This window comes from Heptranchias perlo, chromosome 9, assembly GCF_035084215.1.
Source record: "Heptranchias perlo isolate sHepPer1 chromosome 9, sHepPer1.hap1, whole genome shotgun sequence".
Lineage (NCBI taxonomy): Eukaryota > Metazoa > Chordata > Chondrichthyes > Hexanchiformes > Hexanchidae > Heptranchias > Heptranchias perlo.
This window is the reverse complement of record NC_090333.1, coordinates 38,583,085-38,599,422: the sequence shown is the minus strand read 5'-3', so window position 1 is coordinate 38,599,422 and position 16,338 is coordinate 38,583,085. Positions and strand designations below refer to the sequence as shown.

Sequence of the window (16,338 nt, the reverse complement as noted above, 5' to 3'; positions counted from 1 at the left end):
TTTAAAATAGAATGCATGACTTTAAAATGGGCATTGAATTATGTCTGCATGCCCCAGTCCAATTATCTCTTCCCCTCTAGTCCTGCTACATTAGGCTTTAATTTCCCATGTGCAATGCCATAGGAGATCGACTAGTACTGTATTAAAATTGGTATGTGGGACATGTGGTGCATTGACAAAACAGGTGAACATTTCCTATGGGATTTGCAGTATTAAAATGTCACCAGTTAACTGCCACGATTGCCTGTCATCCCTGTAGCTGATGCTGTATTAGAATTTCCATTTCAATCTATGTAATGAGGTGTCCTGGGTCCTCGTCACTCCAGCAAGTCCAGCTGTACCACCAGATAAAGCTGTAGAACCTCATCCTCCAGCACCAAGTATAGCAGAGCTACATCATGTGGAGCTGAGCAGCCTCCTTTCTCCCTCTTATTCTTATTTCACTGAGGTGAGTAATTGTTTCCAAACTGCCTGCCCTGATGTCGGTCACTTCGAAAGCTGTGCCAGGTGGCTCCCACTTATGCCTCCGTTTTGCCTGACCACCCACCACAGTCTCAGCCTTTTGCCTCGCTGCTTCTTCTGCCCTGCAGGCTCCATTCTGTCCCAAAGGCCACTCCCCACTTTTCCATCTTTTCCCACCTGCCTACTGTGTCTCAGCTGACCTGCTCGTTCCCAATCCCACTCCTGCTTCCGTCCCGCTGGCTAAGCGGTTTCTCACTGTTTGAGCTTCACTTACAATGTAAGTACTTATAGCACTTTGAAAACCCATGAACTTTAGCCAGCAGGCACCTTGAGGAAAAATTCTATATTATGCTGGTGGGGTAGAGATTCAGCTGTAAGTCTCAAGAGAGAAAGGAGATGGCATAAACTCAGAGGGAGATGGGGAATTAAAGTGGGATGGGGGGGGGTGGGAAGATGTGGCTCACTGGAAGGAAACAGAAATTTTTAGGGAAAAAACAGCAATGGGCAAATGAAGAGGAGGTGAAAGAGGACAAGGGACATCGCATGAGATATTGAACTAAAGGGGCAAAAAGTATGGGCAATGGGGAGGGAGTTAGCAGCAACCCAGAAAGAGAACGCAGAAAGCAAGGGGAATGAAACAAAAACTGGGAAGACATGCAGCACAAGTGGCCTGCAGCCCTCAGTGACTCCCTTCCCTGCCACACTATGCAACTAACCTTCTCTCATCTGATAGGAAAAGAGGAAAGCAGAAAATTACAAAGATACAAGCACAAAAGAAAACAAAGGAAGGGGGAATCAGGAGAGACACACACATATACACACAAACAGAGGAACAAACAGCAACATGAAGATGACAGACATGAGTCACTAGGGACCATATCCTCTAACTTACTGTGTGCCACATCATGTGAGATCTGCTAGTGCTTTACAAGATTTAATGAAACTTGGAAGGTGGGAAACTGAAGATAAAACTTAAATAAAACTGCTAAAAGATAACCCTAGTAAGGGTATTGAGATGAATAAAAAGATTTTTTTGAATATATAGTGAGCAAAGTATTAAGCAACAATTTAGTCTCCAATTGAATCGTCTGTGTACACCTCCCGATATTTTTATTTCATAGCATCATAGAGTGTCTGTGCCAGCTCTTTAGGAACAGGAGTAGGCCATTTATCCCCTTGAGCCTGTTCCGCCATTCAATGAGATCATGGCTGAACTCTGGCCTAACTCCATATACCCGCCTTAGTCCCATATCCCTTAATATCTTTGGTTAACAAAAATCTACCAATCTCAGATTTAAAATTAACAATTGAGCTAGCATCAACTACCATTTGCGAGAGAGAGTTCCAAACTTCTACCACCCTTTGCGTGTAGAAATGTTTCCTAACTTCATTCCTGAAAGTCCTGGCTCTAATATTTAGGCATGTCCTCTCGTCCTCGACTCCCCAAACAGCGGAAATAGTTTCTTTCTATCTACCCTATCGGTTCCCCTTAGTATCTTGAAAACTTCGATCAAATCATCCCTTAATCTTCTAAATTCCAGGGAATACCACCCTAGTTTGTGTAATCTCTCCTAGTAACTTAACCCTTGGAGTTCAGGTATCATTCTAGTAAATCTACGCTGCACTCCCTCCAAGGCCAAGCTCTTCGAAAGAGCTATCCAATTAGTCTCACTCCCCTGCTCTTTCACCATAGCCCTGCAAATTTCTCCTTTTCAAGTATATATCCAATTCCCTTTTGAAAGTTACTATTGAATCTACTTCCTCCACCCTTTCATGTACTGCATTCCAGATCGTAACAACTTGCTGAGTAAAAAAAAAATCTCACCTGGATTCTTGCCAATTTCCTTAAATCAGTGTCCTCTGATTACCGATCCTCTTGTCAGTGGAAATGGTTTGTCCCCATCTACTCTATCAAAACCCCTCATAATTTTGAACACCTCGAATAGATCTCCTCTTAACCTTCTCTGCTATAAGGAGAACAATCCCAGATTATCTAGTCCCTCCACATAACTGAAGTCCCTCAATCTCTGGTAACATTCTGGTAAATCTTTTCTGCACTCTCTCCAAGGCCTCGACATCCTTCCTAAAGTGTGATGCCCAGAATTGGACACAACACTCTAGCTGAGGCCTAACCAGTGATTTATAAAGGTTTATCATAACTTGCTTGCGTTTGTACTCTATGCCTCTATTTACAAAGCCACGGATTCCATACACTTATTTTTTTTAAAAACAGCCTTCTCAACTTGTCCTGCCACCTTCAAAGATTTGTGTACATTAACCCCCAGGTCTCTCTGTTCCTGCGCCCCCTTTAAAATTGTACCATTTAATTTATATTGCCTCTCCTCACTTTTCCTTCCAAAATACATTCTTTAGAAATAAAATCTCTCATTTTCGAAGTGAGATACCAAAAGAGAGAAAAATAATGGAGAAATTTTGAATGATTTTTTTTCCACAACTATTTTTTTTAAACCACTAACAACTACTCCAGGAAGTGTACAAGATGAACCCAAGTTCAAGAAACCACCTGTTCAATGCAAAGCTGGAACCTTGAATATTCGTGAGGAAACAGAACCAGGTGGAATGCACCAAAGAGTATGTAGGGAAATTAGGCCAGAAGTAGGGAGAGCAGTGACTGAAGCTTTTCACAGCTCATTAAGTAGTGTTGTACCAGATGATTGGAAAAACAGTTGTATCAGATGATTGGAAAAACAGGTATCCAAATGCAAATTATAGGCCTGCTGGCTTGACATCTTGGGGAACTCAGCTGTGTGAAGGTATCAAAAGTAGAATGTTACCAAGTTATCCGAGAAAGCATAATGTTCAGAGGAAAAATTAAAACGCAGAGAAATCTACTTGACTTAGCAATTGGGCAGCTGAGTCACTTGTATTGTTTAATACTGAGAAATACACAGCAATGAACATTTGTGCTGAAAATGAAAGATTACTTGCAGTATGGTCCTCCTTCAACTTGGCACATTTTTTCCTTCTATGTTTAATATTCTTGTTGATAGTAACTCAGCCTGCCATTATATTACCACGTTTGTGTACATGTGAAGTCATTTTGAATGTGCATCGATGTGCAAGCAACAGCATATTTTACGATTCAGCTTGGAACCTGACTTCCAAGTGCTGAAGCCAATCTGTAGTCTCACACCACTTAGGTTTCACAATGAGTGCAGTAGAACACCTATTCCCAATGCAAAGTCATATCATAAAAGCGTCCAGGCAGTGCAATGGACAGCCTAAGAACTTTTTAAGCTTTGTGTGGAATCTCTCAGTTTTAGGAGAAAGTGGATGTTCCTGTCAGATCTCTAAGTTCCAAGAACAAAGCCTTCTTCAGTCAATATGGAGTTATCAAAATTAGTGCTTGGCTTCTACCCAGACATAGAACATTGGCATCTTGGGATTAATTCTGCATATGAGAGTTCTGCAACTTGTTTTTGAACATAATTTATCTCAAAGGGAGATAGTAAGGATCAATTTCCATCTAAACAATGCCCTGGGTATATTCTATTCACCTCCAGCCCAAATCTCTCCTTCCCCTTCTCCCCATGTTATCCAGCTTTTTGGATTCTTTTCTGGGGATATTACATATAGAACACCAAGGGATTCTCAAAAGAATAACAGACTTTTTCTTTAAAGTTGAGCCCAAACTCCAATATTTGACTTAGATTCCCTCTTCAACTTTCTCCCATGCCAGGAATCAATTGTGGCAGAAGTCTCTCTCTCACAGGGAAAGCACTTCCCAGCAATGATGTAGCCAAGACTGGGAACTCAGCCACATAGAAATCAATCTTACATAGCCTGTGGCAAATTGCAAAGGTCCGTTAACACATCATCTTTGCACACAAGATAAAACACACATTAATCTACAATTATGAAGGTGAATAACCTGTGAACGAAGAGGTAGAATATGCAATAGGTGATACATTTTTCTGCACTGTATTCCTTCTTCTATTACACACTTACACCAATAGTCTATTTCATTTACATATGGACAACTGAGAGGAACTCCACAGCAAACATATTTACAAATATTTTGTTCAGCTCAAAAGCACTGGCTTCAAGTGCAATTGATTATAAGACAATCAAAGGAACAAACAGCTTCTTAAATAGTGTAAGGAAGAAATGATAATTGAAGATAGCTGAATTATTAGTATGAGCCATAGAATTATCCTGAAATGGATCAAATTACAAATCCAATGCATATTCAACTACATGAGATTAACTGCATCCATCCATCAATCATTATCTGGTAAACTCCTCAATCTAGCACTGCCATCAGGTACCAACCTGAGATCTAAGACTTCCTCATAAAGGGAAGGAAATAAATTAACCTTAATGCTCAGAAACTCATGGCAGGCCAATATTTGGCCTGTTCTCAGTCAGGTAAATTGAGCAGAAGGAAGATGGGGAGATGCATCACAGATGAAAAATCTAAACAAATAGGTGATAATTCTATTCTGATAGTTTAGGAAATGCCATTAGCTTTGTATGCATTGACTAGTCAATCGCCAACAGTACTGCACATGGAGAATTAAGACAAAGCATAGAATTCAGGTGAAGGAGAGTTCGCAGGTGGGGATAATTCAGTTCCCATTTTAAAGAAATACATTCGGTCTTTTATTTTATATTTGCATAATAAATTCCCACACCTACATTTATACTGGGACCTGCCTATGTAAACTTGTCACGCTATAATTATACGCTCCACCACTAGTGGCACTGCAGCGCCTTCCCTGGTGGAAGAGTGTAATTACTGCCCAAGTTTACAAAGCAGTTCCCATTATAAACATTTACTTAGAAATTTATAATGAAAATAGTTGACAGGAACTGCCACAAGGCATAAATTTGTTGAATATATTACCAGTCAATCTTCCATGACATGCACATGCGGAGTCAAAACTAAGTGTAGTCTTCAAGTGAAACTGGGTTTGAGGCATAAGATAATTGGATAAGGGTGTTCAAAAATTGTTCAGTCCCCATTTTAATGTCACACCATCTGTACTTATTTTTATATTATTAATTCCTATGTCCACATTTATAATGGTAATTGAGTATGTAAATGCATCATGCCATGATGACGCTCTCCTGCAAGTGGTGGCACGACAGCAGTTCCATTGCAGGGAGGGTATAATTACAGCATGACAAGTTTGAAAAGGCAGTTTTCATTCTAATTGTGGACATAGTAATTTATAATGGGAAAGTTGACAGGACAGAAGATTTTTTTAATGTATTTGTATATTGTTTAACCGTAACCGGTGACCTCCGGTCAACAATATATATAAAAAAAAACTTAGGAATTTTAATATTTCTAAAAAGAGGTGCTTATTTCTGTACTGACAAAATGATGATATGCCAGAAAGCATTTTTAAAATATTTACAAAGATCAACCCCCACTCCCCTAAATTTCTGCTTCAACATAATGAAACTATTTATACAATATCACAAAGATTTAGTCATAACTAGACAATGTTATGTAAATGTCAGACATACCATGTACTTTTCCTTAGTTTCTCCCTCAAAGTACAAATAAATTAATTTTGCAAAGAATTTAAAAGTAAATTGTGCATTTTAAAACTAAAAATTATCATGTTACTAAGAATTTCTCAGTTACATACAAGTAAGTGCACCATGGAATTTCAAGTTAATAATTTATGTTATAATTTAAATCATGTGCATAGAAATCTGAAGAGTTAGGAATACAACTGAAACAATTAAATACATCGGAATAGTTAACTATAATTTTATTAAATATTTATATTCTACAGTAACAGTAATAAAAACAAAGTAAACAGACAAAATTTTATGAACCTACATATTATGAATTATTAATAGTCATTTTCAGACAGGTCCATGTTTAATTTAGAAATGAATTTAAGACTTCTTCTACAATTTGCCAATTATTCACAGATCAAACAGTTCCCATACTATGTATACAACCAAAACTAATATGGGAAAAACAGACTGACTGGTATCTTTATAAAGACTATCCCAATAGTACTATATCCCCTTTTAACAAGTATCCATTATGAACACTACTTTAAAGCTTGACACTTCATGTTTTGATATGAACCGTTCCCTTTCTATTAAAAGCTTAATGTGTTGCTGATCGTCACGTACAAATCTGTGCAGAAAGTTACTGAATAAAACAATCATCTTTTTCTTCATTAAAAATTCCATGCAGAAAACTAAGTTTATAATCTCTCACAGCATCCCATTCATCTTCATATTATCAGATTCTTCATCTCTGCTCTCCACATTTTAATCTAGCTGTGCTGATTTCATCTTTCACTCAACATATTCTAATTTAAAATGTAAAAAACATGGCTTTGAACAGGATCGTTAGAATTTTTAAGTTTTCACTATAATATACTCGATTAATACTTTTCATAGATTACCATATTCTGTTCCCTGTCCCAACTAAGCCAAAAAATGTCAACTGATGTAATTCTACAAAAATTCCAAGAGAAGTAGAACTGCACTTAAGTTTGGAATTTAATAAGGCATTAAGAGTTTCCAGTGTGCTCCTGTTTACAGTTGTAAACAATTTTACAACACCAAGTTATAGTCCAACAAATTTATTTCAAATTTCACAAGCTTTCGGAGGCTTCCTCCTTCCTCAGGTGAATGGTGTGGAAATGAAAAATGTCAACTGTTTACAGTTGACAGCATAAGCAACACACACTGCCCACAATGTTAAAAAGAAAATCCTTCCAAATCTGCAATCACTGGTGGTTTGAGAGAATACTGTTTTCAAATACATCCAGACAAAATCAAAACGGTGTCAGATCGAACTATAACAACTCAATTTTAAATGGAGTGTTAGTTGCAGGTCTGTTGCCCAACAGTTAGAACATTTCACAAACACAAGTGTGTGGGTTCTACTCTCAAAGCTGTTCACCAGTCTAATTTGCCTGACACAGTAGGAAATGTTTTATTTGTTTTTCCAAAATCATTAGGAAAGAGAAAAAAGATACCTTTAAGCATCTTTTTCATTATTAGAATGATGTACATTCTTGACACATCAAAGAAGTTAAGCCTAGATCAACTGGCTCAAGCAAACAGCCAATACAAACACGAATATCCGCATGACCTCTTTCTATGCTGTCAATGTCGATGGTTCTGGGGAAGCCACCTGCTTAGCGTGCATATAATATATCTTAAAAACTGTAGATAGTGGGAGACCATGTGGGGCACATCCCATAACGTCCAATTTAAGGGGGAGACTAGGTATTTGGAGAAAGATGGGGTCCTAACAAATCGATGCTTTTTCCTCATTATGCATTCTCTACATACCATATAAATGTACCAAAGTAGTGTAGTGTAAATTAAGGAGAGGAGAGGCCCCTATAGATGACCCATAACATTAGCTTGCAAGATAGATCTTCAGAAGCATTATGTGGAGCAAACAAATCCAGGCAGCAGTGCTTAATAAAAGGTGCCAGTCATGCAAATACCATCAATTTCAACCTGATTGAGAGTTGGCCAGGATGCAGCCAAAGGAAAGTTGAAGTGTCCTTTAACTTGCCCCTTAGCTTCTTTCCTGAAACATGGTAGCAGTCAGAATGCATTTAATCATCCACTTAGCTACCTACTCTTCTGTTGCCAGTGTTCTTTGGATCTTTAAACCTTGCACACGAATAGCTTGCGATTCAGGGACTAGCAGACCACTTGAACCTCACCATGATAGAGTGATGGTGAAAGAGTCCCTCTCTATTTGCTGATGTGTGTTCATATAAGTATTGATTTACGCTGTTCTAGGGTCCGTAAATACTTCACAGGCTACCTTCACATCCTCAATTCCAGACAGTTGTTATACCAGATGGACTATTCCATGAGCCATCTGTCCCAAGCCCAGTCCCCCAGAGGCACAATCTACACCATAGTTAACAGCAGAAAAGCTGTCGCAAGGGAGAGACTTGTAGAACATTACTCTCATGACCTTCATGTGAGGTCCAGAGCAGAGGCCTGGTCACTTGTTATCAGCTAAGAAAAAGATTTCCTGCTGTGGGGTTGAGTAGATTTTACTGAAGCAACCTCAAATGCCAAAGATAGATGCTGCTGTCAAGGTGAGTATCCAAGGATACCTTTTTGCTGGAAATCATGCCCACTCCTGAAGAGGGGATAGCAGTTCTTGGAGTATAGTAAATTAATGTAGAAATAAAAACACTTTCTATTCGGTAATTTGAATTCATGCCTCTAAGACCTTTAGGTCTTGAGTGGGTTGTAGCTGAGAATTCTGGTGATTGAGTATTAAAGATCAATGATTAGTCTGCAGCTTGGATACCTTACTTTAGGAAGGATGTTAAGGCCATGGACAAAGTGCAGGAGAAATTCACTGTGATACTAGGGATGAGTATCGTCAGTGAGTTAGTTACTAAAGGCCATAAATTGAAGAACAGCAGCAAGAAGGGAGGTGTTGTAGAATTAATTAATTATTATTTTTATGCAGAGGGTTGCTAGGACATGGAACACCCTACCAGAAAACAGTGGTGGAAGCAGAATCCATAGTAGCTTTTAAAAGGGATGTGGATAAATATTTAAAAAGAAAGAATTTTAAGGGTATGGGGAAAGGACAAGGGAATGTGGCTAAGTAGGTAACATTTTCAGAGAGCCAGCTCAGGCATGGTTGGCCAAATGGCCCCCTTCTGTCCTGCAAAATTCTATGATTCTAAAGCCCAGTTCTTGGACTGAATTGTGCATCAGCTGCATGGCCATACCAATATACTCTGGACATAAATTCTGACAAACCAGTTGCCCAGATATGGATAGACATTGAGATGCTGCACCCACAATGTGCTGTCACCACACTCAAGCACTTTGTTAAAGACCTAGAAGCAGAGGAAACGACAAATGGCAGTTCTTTGTATGGATAGCTTTACTTTCCATCCATCACTCCCAACCTCAGTAACCTAGCCTGTCCCCAAAAGCATTAAATTTAAATTCCTGATCTTAATCTTCAAAACTCTCGATGGCCTCACTGCACCCTACCTCTGCAACCTTCACAAACTTACTCATCCACCTGAACCCTTCAATCTTCCAACTCTGGCCTCTTAAGCATCCCCCACCACTGGTGGGAGAGCTTTCCGCTGCCCTGTCCCTGCTCTCAAGAACCCCCCCTGAAACCTATCTGCCTCTTTCCTCCTTCACAAACCTTCTCAAAAAACACAATTTCTCTCAAGCCTTTGATTAACTCCCTATTTTACCTCCCATCTCAGTGTTCCATTACTCTTGTTACTCTGTGAAGTGCCTTGATACATTTTGTATGTTAACAGCACTATATAAATTCAAGTACTTGTTATGAAATTCAATGGTATTCAAACATTCCATGGTACTACTGTATGGCAATATGGTAGTAGGCATATTTTAGGTTTACAGCTGTTAGCCAGTCCATATGCATGCCATCTGAATGATTTGATTCAGTATATCCATCTTGAACTACTTCTGTTTGAGGAACCAGATTAATACCCCGAAGCCTCAGTGGACGGAATCGCCATATCTTCTTGGCGATTGCAAAACACTTGGAGTAGTAGCTTGTAAGCCTGTTCGCTTCTGCCTGGAGGAAACCCTTTGAATTCTGGGCAATGTGAGCACTTTGTCAATTTTGTCAAATAACCATGAGAGGATCATGTAATCCAATGGATTACTCATTTAAAATTTATAGGTCCACTCATGAAAGGAGCAGCAGAGTCTGATGGCTTCCAAGGTTCGTGCATCTGTAATGACTCCTCCCGGTTTCCTTATGAATCTCTGCAGGCAGCCATCTATATGGGTAGAAGTTAGATGGTATTCAGCATGCCATTGCTAAGAGTTTGAGGAGGCCTATAGCTCGGGCAAGAGCTCTTTGACATGGATCCCACCCTGCAACGGTGAACCAGTATGCAATCTGGGGCTCAGAAACTCCATCTGATGCCAAAAACTGTTTTATTGGGCATTGATGTGGCCTGTCAAAAGAGCACAAGACACTTTGGAAGAGATCCTAGTTTTCAAAGCCAATCAAAGTTGTCTACAAGTATTACTGTAACATCTTGAAAGCTTGTAACAAGTGTTCCACTTGTTGGCAAAAATTACTTTCTACCATCAAAGTGGAGTTGATTAGTGCAACTTCCATGTGATGCATAATGATGCCATTCTTCAACATGCCATGGATCTGACCTCAAGTCCAATACATGAATACAATCAATGCATTTGTTTCAGAGACAGTGATGGACTGTGAAAGAGATTGTGACATGCTTTGAGCAACTGAGTAAATTCTGCAAGCCTGTTGTGTACAAACATTGCCCAATGGGCTTGGTGGAATGCTGTCCAGACCCACAGGTAAGTTCATCAGCTGAACTCATTCATATCCTTGAAATCATGGTTAGAAGGTTTGGAATTTATCTCCTGCTTGGTAGATTTAATGCATCTGGAAAGAACTTATGACTGCCAATTCTGTGACTGGTGTTCTGTACAATGTTTTGCAGACTCCCTGTGAATCAAGACCATTAACCAGTCTATTTTCAGAAAAGATCCTAATAACTTTTGTATGTCAGCCCAGGTATCTGTGACTATAGCCCAAAGAGAGTGGGTATGAGAATCCCCAAGAAAGTCAGTGGTTGCTACTGAGCAGAATCTATAGGAAAGTTTCTATTCCAGGGTCAGTGTTTGCTGCAGCAAGTATATTGACGCTCTGTCACTATCTTCCTCTTCCCCCCGTTCCCCTTCAAGGAAATCACATTTCCAATTGTCTGTGGCTATTCCCAAACTCCTATGGGTTTGCTTGCTGGGAAAATGAAGGAATCCCCTGCCGGAAGGAACAAGATGTTTGTTTGATTGGCCAGGACATAAACGGGTTAATTGAGAGTTAAACCCTTAATGCAAAACATTGCTATTCCTCTTGAGTGTTTGCACTAGAAATCTGGTTACCCTCTGCAGAGAAATCCACTGGCTAACAGTATTGATTTATTTCATATCATTTTCTTTTTACTGATTTGGATGTCTTAATAAGAACAGCACATGCTTTCTTGATGTTGCTCGAGGTGTGCATCAAACAGCACCAACTGGTACCAAATCTAAATTCTTAAGACAAAAACTCTGAAAATGAGAGGAAACATGGACTAGCTGCTTTAGACATAGAATTAAAATGTGAAAACTGAAAATTATAAAGAAAATGTAAAATAACCAGCATTTGCAGTGAAGCTAAAACAATGTTTCAATCCAGCAGTGAGAGGAATAGGAACACTAGCGGGGGAAAAACCAACTGGTGCTAGAGCACAAGTCCTACACTTTTGTTGTATGTGAGAATAGGACACCATGTGTGGCCTACCTACATATTTCATGACATTTTATGTGCGTGGTTTTCCTGTAACAAGTTAAGCTAGATTCAACACCTAAAGTGTGTGGTGGATACTTAATGATGAAAAATGTCTACAGACTGTAACCTTGCTAGATCATACGAAATTGGTCAAATGGCCTGTTTCTGTGCTGTAAGATTTGATAATTCTAAAACATCCTTGAATAACAGATAGTACAAATAATATGATTTCAAAAGTGATTGCAGTACAATGAATTGAACTTCAGCTGCTAAACCCAGAGGGTTACAAGTCTGATTTCCAGATTCAACATTCACTTATACTTAGCTTACCCTTTATTCAAAACAGCAGACATTTTTTTATTTTACAAATAAAGTGATAAAAGAATAAAGTAGTACAGAAGCAACACACTCACTGAAATGTGCTGGCTCTTATTTTAATAAAAGAGTAGCAATTAATGGCGGTTATGAAAAAAGCGTAATCGAACACCAGCCCTCTCAGCTAGAGAATGAAGTATGCAGAGATTGGGGGAAAGCATTTGCAGATTGTGTGGTCTGGAAATTGACTCGTGAAGAAAAAGGCGCCAAGAAGGAACTTTAACCTCTTAGTCCTGAAAAACAAACTTATAATTCTGCAGTGTTGCTAAGGCAAACTCCTCTATTAATTAAAAAAAGACTAATACAATTTCAGGTTATTTTGCCTTTGACAACGTGGGCCCTGAAATTTTGCAGCGGTTCTCCCAGTCCCCTGCCATATCTCCAGCAGGAAACAGAACAATGGCTGTGTACATTATTCCCTTGGGGGTTCCGCTGGTCTCCCACCAGAGTTATGATGGGAGATGGGAAATGGGAAATGTGTAATACATTTTTTTTTAAAAACCATTAAAAAACTTGTGGCAATTTATGACTAGTTTAAGACCAAACAGTTCCTTTGACAAAACTGCGAGCATCTTAGAATCATAGAATGTTACAGAACAATAACAGGCGATGCATCCCATCAAGTCTACACGGGTAGTTTCTCCACATGAGCCACCTGGTCTAATCCCACGCTAATTTTTTTCTTTTTCAAACATCTAATTCTCTTTTAAAAGAATTTATGCATTCTGCTTCAACAACAGTTTATAGCAGAGAATTTCACATTCTCGTCTCCTTCTGCGTAAAGAAATTTTATCCAATCTCCCCTTTAATTGTTCTTGTGATTATCTTAAATGTGTGGGCTCTCATTACTGTCTCAGCAACCAGCAGAAACAGTCCATCACTATCTACTTGATCATAACCTTTCATAATCCTGAAAGCCTTCAGCAGGTGAACTCCTCAACTCAAGTAAAAAATAACACTAACTTATAGAATCACAGAAATTTATAGTACAGAGAGAAGTCAATCAGCCCATTGCAGCTGTATCAGCTCTTAAAGAGCTTTCCATTTACTCTCATTCCCTTGCCCTTTTTCAATTTTCAAGTATTTATCCATTTCCTTTTCAAAAGCTGTTATTATGGATTCTGCTCCCATCACTATCCCCAGTATCAATATCCTAACAACTTTCTGCATGAAAAGCATGCTCCTCAACTCTGCCTTCATTCTTTTGGTGATGATCTTAAATTTAAGCCCTCACTTGATGGATTTCTGCAAAATGAGGTGATATGGAAGGCAAGTAGAAGATTCTGGAAAATAATGCATGTATGTGGGACTTGTCTGATCACCCATGTGGGGTCAGAGTGGAATTTTTAAACAGAGAACTCCTGAGCTACAAGTCGCTTTTTTTTTATTTTGCCTCTCCCAGGAAATGGGGGAACAGGATGGTTGGTGCACAGACATGAAATCAGCTTAAGGATGAGGGCAAGCATTTACGGGCCTGATGCCCTTGTGTCATCCTGGGTGTAGTACATAGAATGAACAGCACGGAAACAGACCATTCCACCCGACAGGTCCATGCCGGTGTTTATACTCCACACGAGCCTCCTCATCTAACCCTGTCAACATAACCTTCTATTCCTTTCTCCCTCATGTGCTTATCTAGCTTCCCCTTAAATGCATCTATGCTAGTCACCTCAACTACTTGTGGTAGTGAGTTCCACATTCTAACCATTATCTGGGTAAAGAAGTTTCTCCTGAATTCCATATGGGATTTATTACTGACTGTCTTATATTTATGACCCCTAGTTCTGGTCTCCACTGCAAGTGAAAATATCTTCTTTAATTAAATACAATAAGCTAATAAAAGTATAAATTAAACATGGGCTGTTGGAAGGAAGAGAGTCAGTGATCTATTATGTTACTTTATGGTCCAATGCAACTTTCTCCCAATACAAAACTTACATGCATCAGTAACCATCCAATCAAACTGTGCCCACAAAATATAAAAGGATATTGACAACCCTGATGATCACTTCAAAATTTCTCAACGTTTCAAGCTGTCATCACCTGGAATTTCTTTCCTGCAAGATGCAACCTCAAAGAATGAATCCAGAAAGTTGCAGAGATGCTGAGTAGGTCAAGAATACAGCCTTATTCAGTATGAACAGGTGCAAGGGATAGCTTTCTGAAACAGTGAGGTATCTCTTCACGCTTTAGATATTCAGCTAGAGAATACTGAAGCTGCAGCATTAATGCTAGTGATCAGTAATGCCAAGAATGACACGCACACTTGACAAGACACACTGCCCTTTCATCTTCTGGACTTGGGTGCAAGTCTTCTCACTTTCTGCCACTGGGCTCCAAAATGAAAAGATCTTGGGCACTCAGCCTGGTTTCAAACAGATTACTCCATGACACAAAGCTGCCGCTATAATAACTGCCACTAAATTAGCAGCCTCAGACAGATCACAAGCTTGGCATGAACATAATATTCATAATGAGTAACGAACATCAACTATCTGGAGATCCCTGCTTAAAGTACGCACATGCGGACACTGGGTGAGAACAGGATCAGTCTTGGCTATGGTCTACTGATGGTCATAGATGAATAGTAACTACTTGAGTGAGGTGCCAGTGCATGCCCAGTATCCATGGAATCATATTGCAGCAAAAGATCAATGCCGTCAGAGAAGAGGAGAAAAGCAGTGAAGAAAATAGGCAAGAAAAAAAAAATCTACTGGGCCTGTGAAATTGTTAGAGAGATTTCCATTAGTCAAAAGACACATGAAGGAATATATATTGAATTTGCTGTACATAGGTTGATGAGGCAGCATTAAAATCCCAAAATCAGGAGGGCACCTCTAATTTTATTACAGTGATTCATTTAAAAAAATTTCATAGAGCAGGTGTGATGCAAGTTCTTTCAAACACAGTTATTGATATAAAAAGAAGAAAATGAAGTTATCTATTTGAATCACCACTGCATTATTACACATTAATAGTTGAATCAGTAGTCTGTTGGAAAAAAGTATTTTTGCAACGATAAAAACAATTTTAATTTCAGAAGAATAAAGGAATGGAAGATCTCTGCGGTAGCCATTAGCTATCAACCCAAGTAAGAGAATCTATAGCTGACCACAATAAAATTGGATTAGCACAAATAAAGGGGCTGTTTTTCTGCAATACTCAAAATGGCACAAGAATTATTGAAAAAAATCATGGCAATCGTGGTCTATTTTTGCAGAATTTTAGTACCTCAACTCATGCATGAAAGCTTCTGTAGACTATAGGCAATAAGAATGGATCAAATCCACTACTGTGAGAATCTTCAAAAACAGCAGTATTAAAAAACAAAACATAAAAGTGCCGACTCTCAGTCAGGTCTCACCTTGGATGATGCACAACAGCTTAAGTAGCTACTTTTACTTCTTGACCACCAGCCTTGGCGATTCTAACAAGTTTACTTCGAGGTTGCTGCCAACTGTGCAAGACCCACCCATCTGGGATTCATGTCCTACCACACCATTAAATGCATATAAAAACTGCTTATAAAAGAGGTCACTACAATCAGCTAACTTCCTGTCCTTCTAGCAAGATAACACAAACCCTTTAAAGTTCTTACCCCAGCTTTAAGATAAGCAAAATGAGAAATCAGAAGAGGAAGTTTGTGCAATAATTAGCAGAAGATTAGAACCTCTTTAGCAGAGCTTCTTTTAGTGATAATGAGCTATCTCTACCTCCCAACTCCACTGTAACTCACCTCTTGTACAGTTCTGGTGCCCGGAAAGTTCAGGCTATAATCCCGCTGGGCTTCTCGATGCGTAATGATCAGCATGAAGTTCTGATTTAATGACTCCGGTAGGGCACTGAAAGAGTGGAGACAAAAACAACAGAATCAGGGAAGAGCATGTTCAAGCTTGCTCTCAGCCTGACTATATGAAACCCCAAGAGTATGTTAACTACCACATGGGCAAGTCTTAACAAATTCGGTTATAATCTGTTCATAAGGCAAAAGGGTATGCTGTGAGTGACCAGAAGGGATGTAACCAGTTAGTTAATTTCCTCTTTACCTTTAAGAGTAATCATTCACAGGATGTACCAATCACATGGAAAAACAATCAGTACAGATAGAGTTCAACACTTTACAAGTTAAAACTGATCTGCAAAAACATTGAAGTATTTCCTACTTTACATCAGCTACTTTGTAAAATTACTTTACCAAACAAATT

The 16,338-nt window shown here is 39.0% G+C and overlaps 1 protein-coding gene across 2 annotated transcripts in view; it reads right to left on the bottom strand.

Moving 5' to 3' along the window:
- The window catches only part of faf1 (Fas (TNFRSF6) associated factor 1), a 292,563-nt gene that overhangs the window by 185,791 nt on the left and 90,434 nt on the right, over positions 1–16,338 (bottom strand). For both annotated transcript variants that reach the window (XR_010963860.1, XM_067990236.1), the window contains exon 7: positions 15,870–15,975. Coding sequence is in view for 1 of the 2 variants with exons in the window: in XM_067990236.1 (XP_067846337.1) it covers positions 15,870–15,975 (106 nt within the window). In the remaining variant the exon portion in view is untranslated. The remainder of the gene's footprint in view (positions 1–15,869; positions 15,976–16,338) is intronic.